Raw genomic sequence first — 12,328 nt, forward strand, 5'->3', positions numbered from 1 at the left:
AAAAATAGGACAGAAGCAAGCCTTGCCTTGGCTTTTAGGACATGCTTTGGTTCATCTGGTGCCAACCCCATCTTCCCACTAGGTAAGATGCTCTGTGACCTAAGCAGTAGGGGGCTGGCACAGATGGCACTGCACTGGCGATGTCACCTACCTTTTGATGCTCATGGTTCTGGAACAAGTGTATTGGCATGTGCACGGTGCTGCGGAAGCAGTTACCACCCAATACCGTCAGCACCAGCTCATGAGTCCAGGCCGCCATACCAAGTGGGGCCAGAAGACCTGACTTCTTCACGGCCACATGCTCACAAGGAATCAGGAGAGAAAAGCCAGTCTCACAAGTAGTTATGAAAAGCATGAGATATTAGCATTCTGTATACAGAGATGGCAAGGCACAGAAGGTTCTTCTCCCAGCCCAAGGATGACGGCACCTCGAGAGAAGCGCTGTGTGATGGTTTGTGTGGGAAGAGGTGACTGTGCTCTTCCATGGTGAGCCATTTTCACAGCCATGCCTGATGGGTGACCCAAGGCTATCTAGACTTGGCTGTTTGGTTGACACTTTTTAGGGAAATGAGCAGAATGAGCCTGCCACTTCCAAGGAGAACTGCCAATATTTGTTATCAGTGACACAATCACTTCAAGTAAGTATTAGAATTTTGGGAAACTATATCCATCACTGTGAGCTTGACACCTTCCCCATACTTACAGACATTTTTCAAGAGATGGCGGGTGATATTAATGAATTGATTTGTTAATATAGAATGAAACTTGTCAACATGTGGAAGGTCTCCATAACTGAGAGGACCACTGTTTCCCCAGTGACCTGTGTGTGGCCCTATAGAATCATGTAAGGGTGGAAGACCTATTCAGAGTGCAAGTGGTCAGTGGGTTTGAAGCCACAGAGTGTGAAAACGTCAGCGCCGGGGATTCAGATTCCACATCGCAACTATTTAAGAAGCTTTATTTGCCGAGTTTTGCTTCAGAGAAGCAATGCCCACAGATACCTGAAAAGGCTATTAAAATACTCCTCCCTTTTCCAGCTACTTACCTGAATGAGGCTGAATTCTCCATACTTAAGCCTGGACAACATGTCACAGCAGATGTGCTCGGCAGAGGCAGAGGGCAATCTGGCTTCTGTGTCTGGGGCCAGATACTAAAGAGACTTGCAAAATGCACAGCAGTTTTATGGTTCTTGTTAATTATCTTTGTTTTGGACACAGGTTATTTTTTAAATAAAAACGTTATTTTTATTATTATGTAATGAGTTTATTATTTTTAATGAATCAAATATTTGAAAACATCTCAGTTTTAATTTTTCATTATAGGTATTGATGGCTAGAACCCAAATAAAAGAAAGCTACTTTGGGTTCGTCCGTAAACCTTAGCATTGTACAGGGACCCCAGGACCTGAAGGTTGGGAGTGGGCCATTTGGAGCAGACCTCTGTGACCACTGGGTCCCCGTCAGCAGCACAGGCGCCAAGTGTGGAGGGCCCTCCTGTGGCTGTCGGAGGAGCTGCATCGGGGCTCTCCCAGGGATGGCTGCGCCCTGAAGTGGTCATGCTTGCTGGTGGCCTCAGGCCTGCATCCTTGAAAATGGTCTCCTTGAGGTCTGGGTGGCTGAGGAAAGGTGAGGAGGAGAGAGCCCTGGCTTTGGGGACAGGAAGCAGGAGTGTCATAGTGTCGCCCTTGGGAAATGACTGTGGGCAAGTCGGGACCCTCAGCCCTGCTCCACCACCTGCATGGAAGCGAGGGCGAATGCCGCTGGGCCAGGGAGCCAGAAGGCTATGTGTGACAGCGAGGCCTGCGAAGGCCCCGTCCTGTCCCGACCGCACGCTGGGAGTTAGGAATGTCTCTGACCTGGGTCTGGATTCAGCTCTGAATCTGCACCTGGCATCTACCACCTGCCAGAGAGAAAAAGGTGTGTGGTGGGGGTGGGGGGTTCCTTTGGGACAGTGGGCAATGTAGGGCTTATGGTAATAGTGGAGCTCTGTCCCTCTCTGGCCACCCCTTTGCATCCTGCCTCTCTCATTCCTTTCACCCCAGCCACCAGCTCCACTCAGGAGCCAGCTTTGGCTTTTCACCCTCTGGGACTCCAGTAACTTTGCTTCTCCTCAGAGGGGCAGGGAGAGGCCGGGCAGGGTGCTCTGGGTGTGTGCCCATAGGTTGGGGGCCTCTGCAGGGCTGAGGAAGGGCTTGCTGCTTCCTGTGGTGCTGAGCCATCACCAGGCTTCAGTTCACTCGTACCCACAACACTGCCTTGAGCATTTGTGCCCTTGTCTTCATTTTTCTTACTTCCTTAGCATAGATTTTTGGAAATGGGATTGCTTCTCAGCAGATTATTTCCAAGCTGCTGTTCCAGCCAGTCTTGATTTCAGGGCCACTGGTGCCTAGCAAGAACGCCTCTGCCCCCACGTGGCGCACCTGCACACCAGTTTGCCTCAGCACCTGTGAAGAGCAGGGCTTGATTTCAGTTCTGTATGTTGGGGACCACTTACTTTGTCTTCTGGGGATTTCTAGTTTGTAGCCTTTGCTCGGTTTTCTGTTGAGGTTTTCAGCCTTTTATGCCACTTTGTATGGGCTCTGTGGAGTATCCGTGCTGACTCCCTTTGAGTCGTTTTTGCGGGAACCCTTTTCCAGCCTGTTCCTTGGTACTGGTGGGTTATTCTGTGGCTGGAGGGTCTTCTATTCTCACATGTCTGTCATGTGAGACGTGTCTGTTACTCTGAATTTGGTGACTTGTTCTGTTTTCAGCTTAGAAAGTGACCCCTCCCACCTAGGCTTGACCAATTCCCCACTTTTTCCTTTAGTTCTTTTGTTTGAATATTTTAAACTGTGTTTTGTTTTAATCCATCTGGACGCTGCAAAGATGCCGTAAGGCCTGCTCTCCTTGCTTGTCTGCCAGGCTACCGTGGCAACCTGGTGCCAGCAGCTTGGTGCCCCAGCAGTCCTGCCAACTGAAGGGCTTGGGGTTGAGATCTTTTACCAGGCTGGATCTTCAAATCCCCGACCTTCATATAATTTAAAGTCTTCCCCGTACTAATAATGTGTGATTCTTTATGACACATTAAGTTCCTATGCAGTAGGGCCTGTAGGTTAAAAGAACCTTTTTGCTGGGCTCCGTTGTTTTATCCACATATTTCTGTGCTACAGCAGATGGATCCTCATTATATGTCCTTTTCAAAAAGCTTCTTGATATTTTCCTCTTTGTTTTGAGTCTTGCTTTTGTTTGGTTTTAAATACTTCTGAGAGGGAAGTGTTACACTTTTCCTCATGCAGGTCACAACTCTTTCTATTAAAATTCTTCTCAGTTGCTTTCACAATCCACATGATGCTGCCTCAGTTTACTTGGGGCAAGCCTAGTGGGCTGTGTGGAGTGGGTGTTGGTCCGGTTAGGTCAGGCTGGACAGACCCTGGGGCCGGTTCAACTTGGCGGGAGAACGTGGTTCCTCAGCCTGGCCAGCTGTGCTGCACGTGCTCTGGGTCCTGCGAGGGGCGGGGTGGGGGGACAGATAAACTCAGACGCTTTCGTGGGGAGATCGTCTGTTTGAGGTGACGAAGGTCCTGTGTCTCTTACAAATATAAAACATTGTGTTTTCGTAATAGAATTTCAAATAAGGAATTTAAATAAAATCACACAGAACCTAAACCAGTAATTTGTTAGTTTTAACCGGAGACAACCTACAGACATTACAATATCCTCTTTTAAACTCCTGTGAATCAAAGTTAAATATAATTGCTAATAATGTGTATTAAATCAAAATCTGTATTTGAAACTTTCTCTTTGAAATGCCTGCCATTTTTTGTGGGAGAATATATTTGTAAATGACATATCTAACAAGGGGTTAACATCCAAAATATATAAAGAACTCACACACCTCAACACCCAAAAAGCAAAGAACCCTATTAAAATATGGGCAGAGGATATGAACAGCCTTCCAAAGAAGAAATTCAGATGGCTAACAGGCACATAAAAAGATGCTCCACATCACTAATTATCAGGGAAATACAAATTAAAACCACAATGAGATATCACCTCACACCAGTTAGGATGGCCAACATTGAAAAGACAAGGAACAACAAATGCTGGCAAGGATGAGGAGAAAGGGGAACCCTCCTACACTGCTGGTGGGAATGTAACTAGTTCAACCATTGTGGAAGGCAATATGGAGGTTCCTCAAAAAGCTCAAAATAGAAATACCATTTGACCCGGGAATTCCACTCCTAGGAATTTGCCCAAAGAAAACAACTTCTCAGATTCAAAAAGACATGTGCACCCCTATGTTTATCGCAGCACTATTTACAATAGCCAAGGTATGGAAGCAACCTAAGTGTCCATCAGTAGATGAATGGATAAGAAGATGTGGTACATATCCACAATGGAATATTATTCAGCCATAAGAAGAAAACAGATCCTACCATTCACAACAACATGGATGGAGCTGGAGGGTATTATGCTCAGTGAAATAAGCCAGGTGGAGAAAACAAGTACCAAATGATTTCACTCATCTGTGGAGTATAAGAACAAAGCAAAAACTGAAGGAACAAAACAGCAGCAGAACCACAGAACCCAAGAATGGACTAACAGTTACCAAAGGGAGAGGGACTGGGAGAGGGAGTGGTGGAAAGTAGGGAGAAGGGGAATAAGGGGGATTACAATTAGCACACATAATGTAGTGGGGGGTGGCACGGGGAAGGCAGTACAGCACAGAGAAGACAAGTAGTGACTCCGTAGCATCTTACTACACTGACGGACAGTGACTGTAATGGGGCATGTGGTGGGGACTTGATAATGGGGGGAATCTAGTAACCACAATGTTGCTTATGTAATTGTATATTAATGATACCAAAAAAAAATTCTTGCCATTTTTGAATAAAAGTCCTTTATTAACTATGGTAGAAACTCCAGGCAAGATGTTCTTAAAGTAAGTCCAGCTTCAGTCTTAGGGGCTTGTGATTCTAAGCTGCTCAGTGGTTTCTGTGCCCTGAATCGGGGGTCCTGGCTTGGGGAGGTAACTTAGAGCAGCAGTCCAGTGGCCCCCACCCACTCAGTGGGATCTGCATCTTGCCCCAGTTTAGCTACGGGCCCAGGTCAGCAGCACCATCTCCCCTGTATCGCTCCTCTGTTGGGTGAATGTTGCCGAGCAAGAGGCGACAGTGGGCAGTGTTTCTGGTGTCTCTAAACTGCAGTCCACATACAGATTGACAATTCTGTACGGCAGAGGGTCCTCACATGCTGACTGAGGTTTGGAGGTTTCTCATGTTACTGAAGTGAGCTTGGGTCTGTGATGGGAGAGACCTGATTAATGCCGAAGTCAAGGATGCCATCAGGAAGTCTGTTTGGAAGGGAGGAGTTTGTAGAATTTCTCTCTGACTCTCATGTGTCTCATTCTTGGTCTCTTCTTTTTATAGGCACCAGTTTGTAGAAAATAATTTAATACTAAAAATGGGTCCAGTAGATAAGCGAAAGGTAAGTCTGATTCCAGCTGTTTGCACACACGTGTCCGTGTCTTCCTCCAGGCGCCTGTGGCTGTGGTCGCACAAAGTGTCTTGCGTCTCTGCCCCCTTTTAGCTGTCACATTTAGATTCAGTAGCTAAGGACGACCTCAGCCGCTCAGGGAGAAGGCTGTTTGAAACCGCAGGGGGGCTATGGTAGAACGGCAGTAACCCTCTTGTCTGACTGGGCAGCTGGGGTCTGACTGCCCCTTGCCAGGGGGCTTGCCCATGTCGAGGTTGCTACTGGGTCAGGGAAGCTCTGTGTGCTATCCCTGCAAGTCGTCTATTGCTTCATTGGAATTGGTTTCAAAAACTGTTTATGTTTTAATGCATTAGTTGTGTCCAGAAAAACCAGACTTTGCTGATGTTTTCCATCTGCTGACACCCCTGGCCTCCATCTAGCCATGGGCAGCCTCCCCCACCCTGCCATGTCCTCAGTGGGTGAGACCTTCTGGAAGGTGGGTAAGGTGTGACCAGCCAATGCAGAGCCTCGTGCCTCAGTGTGGAGCAGAGGGCCCGAGTAGTGGCTGGCCTTGGGTGCAACTACTCTGTGTCCAAGCAGAGATGCCCAGAAGGGGCGCTGGCATCCAGCTCACCAAGGAAAGACAGGCAGGAAATGCTTCCTGTTTCTCACTGTCCCAAGGCTGGGTTCACCTCGGGGAGGGGGTGCACCTGCTGTCTTGTCCAAGTGAGACAGGTAGCTGGTGGTGGCCCCTGTGCCCTGAGCTGCTCTGAAGGCCCAGTCCCTGAGGCAGCAGTGGGTGTCATCAGCACCCATTTCTGAGCCTTGACAAGCAGGGTCTTTTTTTTCTGCCTCAGGGTTTATTTGCTCGACGCCGACAGTTACTGCTGACAGAAGGGCCGCATTTATATTATGTGGATCCTGTCAACAAAGTCCTGAAAGGTGAAATCCCATGGTCTCAAGAACTCCGACCAGAGGCTAAGAATTTTAAAACCTTCTTTGTCCACACGGTAAGTTTGTCTCTGTGGCTCCTCCTTCACAGTCGGAGGCCTTTTTTCCTCAGCCCAGCGCCTCTGGGTGCTGTGGCTGAGGGAGCAGCTGGGTCGGGGCAGTCGCCTCCCTCTTTCCCATGTCCTGGGGGCCCCATGTTCACAGCTCGGTCCTTGTTTTTCAGTTTGGGGATGACCCGGGGGTCTGCCGGTCATCAGTGCAGATTAATCTCTGCGGAAGGGGAAAGTCCAGGTGCGCCTGGAAGGCACCTGCAGTGGCAGCAGGAGGTTGGTGACCTCCTCATGACCTCTCGCCCTCAGGTTGAGGTGCTCTTCTTAATGGGCCTCCCTCGAGAACATTAAACGGTTTCTGTCTCTGCAGCCAAACAGGACGTATTACCTGATGGACCCGAGCGGGAATGCTCACAAGTGGTGCAAAAAGATCCAGGAAGTGTGGAGGCACAGATACCAGAGCCCCCCGGGGGCTGCCGTGCAGTGACACACCGTGGCCACTGTACTAGCTGCCAGGACACGTGCCCCAGTGTGGCTCGTGGCCACCGGGACGCTTCCAGACCACCTGCCATCCATCTCAAGGGGGATGCAGACGGCGGAACCTTGCAGCTTTTTTATTTAAAGAAAAGAAGAAAAAAACACCCAACCACACAAAGAACAAAACCGATAACGAAAAGGAATTCAGGGTCGCTTTGCTTGCTCTCTGTGCTCTTTGAAGGTGTTGCCACGCCCTCCTTGCCATGGGACCCAGTGCTGTGCACGGCCACCTCACTCCCACCTGGCCTAGTGGACAGACTGCATCACCAGCTCTCCACCGTGCAACCTAGTCGCCTGTGGTCCTGTTGGGGCCAAGGGCTTGGGTCATGTCTCTGGGCTTTTTCTGCCCTGAGGTGATCATGGAATTCTTCACCAGAGCTGTGCAGAACTCTGGTCAGGCGTGGCCTCCTGTCTCCACAGGGTGGGAAGGTATGGGCTTTTGTCCATGTGCTCCTTTTCTTTGTCCCTAGTTTACGGCCTGCCCCCTGAGCTCTTGAGGGCCCCCTGCTTGCCACCTCGTTAGGTTTCTGTGTTCCTAGCTGTGTGTCTGCCAGGCGGGCTCCAGGTGGTAAGGAGTAGGGCAGACTGTCGGGGAAGTACCGAGCCTCTGAAGTCGAAGGGTACCAGCACAGCACTGGGTTTACCACCCCTCTGAGCAGTGCTGCCCTCCAGGGCCAGAAACCAAGCCCAAGCCTGGGGGAGCACTGTCCAGGTGGGGCCCAGCTGGCTCCCCGGTGCAGCAGGGCTGACTGGGCCTGGTGGCCTCCACATGAAGGAGTGAGCTCTTAGGCTCCCTCCTGGAGCGTGTGTGACCCATGGCACATGCAGGCCTCCCCAGTTGGTGACGGAGGGACTGAGAGCCTCCTGGTGGCACTGTTGGCAGGGGGCAGTACACAAACGCAGGTGGCACCGTGCCCTTCCGTGGTTTACTGGGATGCCCTCATGGCCTCATTCAGTATCTTTACAACTCTCCAGTGAAAATCTAAGAGGCTGCTCCCGCTGCCAGGTCATGTGGTCCCCACTGAGCGGCCTTTTCCTGGAAAAAACTACTCCCCTTGCCTGAGGTGCACCAGCACCATGCTTCCCCCAGCTTCAGGCCTCCTTTGGTCTAGCAGCGTTGCTGTCCACACAGGTGGCCCAGGCCACGCCCAGCCTCTGCTTTTCTTTGCTGCTCTCCTGTAGGCCTGCCAAGGTCCTGCCTGTCCTTACCCTACAAGGTTGTCCCAGGTGGAAGAGGAGCGGGCTGCTCACAGGCAGGTCTCTGTCCCTGTTTCCTTTAGACTTTCACCAAGACACCAGCAATGGGCTCCCACCGAGACTTCCCCTGGCTAACTACTCCCTGCCCCCTCCTACCTGGAATGAGCCACTGTCACCTTGTGTGACCAGTGATCCAAATTAAGAGGAAGGATGTCTTTGTCCAATTGTTTTAGTGATAAGAGTGGCTCTCAAACTGGAAAAGAACATGTGTGTGTGGGGGAGTCACCCTGCTTGGCAGCAGCAGGTTTGAATGGGAGCAGAGGTGGTGGGCCGTGGCCAGGTTCACTGCTGGTTCCGCGGCTCTGAGAGCAGCACGAGAGCAGGTGTGCGTGTGTGTGTGCGTCTGTGTCGCGGTGCTGCGGTGTCGGTGTGCCCGCCCTCAGGGCACCTCGGAGCAGAGCGCTGTCCTGGGCTTGTGGCCACGTGTCAAGCTCCCTCTTCCCTGTGTGCTATTGAAAGATGTGCCTGCGCTCATCTGCTTTTCTAAAAGGGTGGCCCACAGAGCCCTTTTTCAGGATCCCGTTATGGGCTTGCCTCCACAGGTGTGTGTCTCCCCTACGCCACCCCCCGGCATCCAGCAGCACCCTGAGTGTCTCTAACGAGAAACAAGTGCAGAAACAAGTGCAGCACCCAGCAGGGCTGCTCGGGGGAAAGAATCTTCCGTTGCATTCTTCCCTCTGGATAGATGGCGCCGCTACCTCCTGGGCTTAACCGTCAAGCTCCATCTTAACCTCTGAAACCAGAGAATAAGGGGTTCACGGCTGAGCTAAGATGAGCTGGCAGAGCTAAAGTGCTACCTGGCCTGAGCCTGTGACCGTGGAGTCCTTAGGCCACCTTCTCAGCTCACTCAGTGTCCTCTTTCCCCATTTTTTTTAGGCCCACACATATTCTTACCTGTACTTACCCATGTTGACTTTAGTTTTATCCTGCTCATCCTTAGAGCCCTCGTCCAGGCCTGCAGGTGCCTTGACATTCTGGGATGGGGATGTGGGTGTTGGTCTGTGTACCTACATAGAAATGTAAGTGTGGATTTGTCCTGAAGGAAAGTGCCCTGTGGTCTGCTAGATCCAGGAGCCGGTGTTTTATGGAGGGAGAGCAAGGGCAGGCATAAGTACCACATCAAGATCAGTGTGGCGAGGACAGCCAAAGGCCCCGTGGCCCCCCAGGTCAGAGGGCCCCCTGGGACGGGAAGGAGCTGGGTTTGGGTGGGGTTGTTTCCTTCCCTCTTTCTGTGGACCAGAGCAGGAAGTCAGTGTTTGGCGGGCAGTGGACATCCCTGTGTGGAGCACAAAGCCCACCCCCCAAGTGGCCCTACAGCGTGCTGGCATTCTTAACCTCGACTCTCAGGAGGCTTGTTGCTGACTTGCTTTGGGAAAGGTGGCTCTTGTGGTCATGCCGAAGCTGGTGGGACCCACGCCTGCTCCAGCCTTTGGGCCACTCTGGTTTGGCGGCCCAGACCTGAAGGAATTGCAGGAGATGGCCTCAGGGCAGGGTGTCAGCACAGGGGGTTCCAGGTGATCTGTGACTTCTTAAAACAGTTGTTTTCTGAAGATCCACTGTAGGCTCGCTGCCCAGAGGAGACCACTTGTGGCCATTTTGGTGTGTGGCCTATGTCCTCCCATGCTCACGTTAGTTTGCTTTTTTGATTATACTGGGAACACACACATACACTATTTTGCATCCAGCCCTTTTCACTTTATAATTTAAGCATTTCCCCATGTCTTGAACAGTGATTCAAAAGCATTGTTTTTATGATTGTAGAATTTAATGGTTATAGATTCCATCATAATTTGACAATTTCCCTGTTGCATAACGTTTAGATGGTTTCTGATTTTTCACTATTTAAATAATGCTGTTAGGAATGGCCTTATAAATCTGGTTTTTGATTGATTTCCTGCCCTACCCCCCCCCAACACCCAATTCCTGGAAGTGGTATTTTTGAGTCACAGAGTTCATTTTAGACGAGATCAGGCACGTTCTGGGTGGTATGGCCGTAGACACAGAGTTCATTTTAAAGGTGGTATCGGGTCCCTCTTCCTGTCTTGATCTGATGCTTAAATGCTCAGAGTTCTGAGAACAGAACCTCCCTAGTCGTGTCCTACAGATTCTGAACAAATCAATTTCTGGTGAGCTGTGTGTTCCAAAGAGTGTTTGAATAAGACCGCTTTTTTTTAAATGCTAAAATGACGTCATTACTGCAGTCCGTTTTTCAGATATTTTAACAAAAGCCAATTTCCTTATTTTCATTGAATGAACCTGGTTATGTTTGCATGTTAGTTACCTTCCCATCCCTGCTGCTATGGCTTTCAAGTGCTTGGTGATATTTTCAGAATCTTGTACTTTGTGTCCACAATGGTACTGAATTTGCATCTGTGCAGTCAGCAGAGATAAAAAGTGTTGAACTGACCTTGCCACATGCTTAGTGGATGATTTATAATTAAGCTTATAGACTCAGAAAGTACACTGAGCCATTTGGAATCAGTGAAAGAGCAAAGGCTCTACTTGAGAAAGAAACCACATAGACAATTGGGTTTTACAGAATTGTATTTGTATTTATCTCCACGCTCTTCAAATGGAGGGACTCGGTCCACGGACCTCAGTGGTTCAGTAGAGCACGACAGCCAGGCTTTTTCATTGTAGAATGCACTGTCCTGGCTGGTAGAGATTTGAGGAAGTCTCCCCTCTCCTTGCCCAGTGTTGCAGGTTGCCTGCTTGTCTTCAAGTTGAGACCATCCAAATTTAGTTTCATTCTTAATTTTTCCACTTCACTTTGATGTTTGTTCATTCTGAGGGGCACTGTGCATGACAGATTTTTCTAGGTGTCATCATGCTCAATGCCACTTTGACAGAGATTACAGCTGAATTGTGCAGAATTAGGTCTCCTGCCCTGCTCTGACCCCCGAGCCCCCTCTCTCCTGGCAGGCCTACAGATGGAGGGCACTCACTGCCCAGTTGCAGAGGCCGCAGCTGCTCTGAGCACGGGGAAGGTAGTATTCTTGGAGATGTTGCCATACACGTTTTTCCATATTGTTTCTTTTCATGTCCAAACCTAACATGAACTGATGATGACTCAAATGGGTGTGGCCCTTGTCTCTTAGGCAGCCTGCATGGCAAGTGCCTTAGTTAAATCAGGGCAGGAGTCACTCCCAGAAGCCTCTGAGGGGTGCAGGCTGCTGGCCCAAGGTTGCAGGGTTATAAATCAGCCTGCCTGAGGAGATCTGGTCTGAAGAGGAGGCTGTTCCAGCAAAGAGCAGTTTTCCCTGTAGCTCAGACAGCTGTGGTGGGCAACTGGATGAACCCATGTATATACCTGAATTTTCCCCATAACTCATTTCTTCAATATGAAGAAGCACCAAACTTAATGTACAGGAACCTTTTTACAAAAGGCAAACCTTTTTTAGCTGTGTGATCCACTGTAACCCATCTGGCTGAATGACTATGAATAGGGGTCATTTAGCTGTTGAAAAGCCCCTATCACGATCTTATTTGTTTGGAGGTTGACAAAATTAAAGTTTGCAATATTTAGAGCTGCTGTAGCTGTTCCTTAACAACATGAAATAGGATGAATCAACAGTGTGTTAGCTGTCTTTCAGGTTGGTGGCAGTCAGAACGTGTAATCTCTACCTGGTCTGTAGCTGTAACTGTGATGTACAGGCAAAACAAAAATTAAAAAACTTATGAAAACAAATAATGCAATGATAATAGGATATACACTTTTGTATTTTTATTCTTATATAAGGTTATTGTTGGCCTCTAGTTCAGTCTGTGTTATTTAAAATCTAATATATGAATTATTTGGATTGAATTCATGCTCGGGGCCACACTGTTGTATGTATTGATGTACAGCCTTGAATGTGAATAATTATTGTAAACTATATTTTACAACTTTTTTTCTGGCTTTATTATATAAATTTTCTATTTGGTCGATGATTTAATCATATAATTTAATGAATCTTCTTTTTTTCAAATATTTGTGCTTTAGATGTAGTTACCAGATGATGAATTTTCCACGTTATGCTCGGTTAGTCTTGTAATAAAAAAAGCATGTAGAGTGTAGACGCTCGCTGGCAGAGCTCTTCC

The 12,328-nt window shown here is 48.9% G+C and overlaps 1 protein-coding gene across 6 annotated transcripts in view; it reads left to right on the forward strand.

Moving 5' to 3' along the window:
- PDPK1 (3-phosphoinositide dependent protein kinase 1) overlaps positions 1 to 12,304 on the forward strand; it is a 66,104-nt gene extending 53,800 nt beyond the window's left edge. For 4 of the 6 annotated variants that reach the window (XM_036920584.2, XM_057487645.1, XM_036920583.2 and 1 more), the window contains 3 exons: positions 5,408 to 5,465; positions 6,311 to 6,463; positions 6,825 to 12,304. In XM_036920584.2, coding sequence (XP_036776479.1) covers positions 5,408 to 5,465; positions 6,311 to 6,463; positions 6,825 to 6,941 — 328 coding nt within the window. In that variant the 3' untranslated portion in view covers positions 6,942 to 12,304. Of the gene's footprint in view, positions 1 to 5,407; positions 5,466 to 6,310; positions 6,464 to 6,627; positions 6,754 to 6,824 lie in introns of those variants that run through there. The other 2 variants (XR_008992301.1, XM_057487644.1) reach the window with 2 other exon arrangements.
- Positions 12,305 to 12,328: the final 24 nt, after the last annotated feature.

Source organism: Manis pentadactyla, chromosome 10 (genome assembly GCF_030020395.1).
Source record: "Manis pentadactyla isolate mManPen7 chromosome 10, mManPen7.hap1, whole genome shotgun sequence".
Classification (NCBI taxonomy): Eukaryota; Metazoa; Chordata; class Mammalia; order Pholidota; family Manidae; genus Manis; species Manis pentadactyla.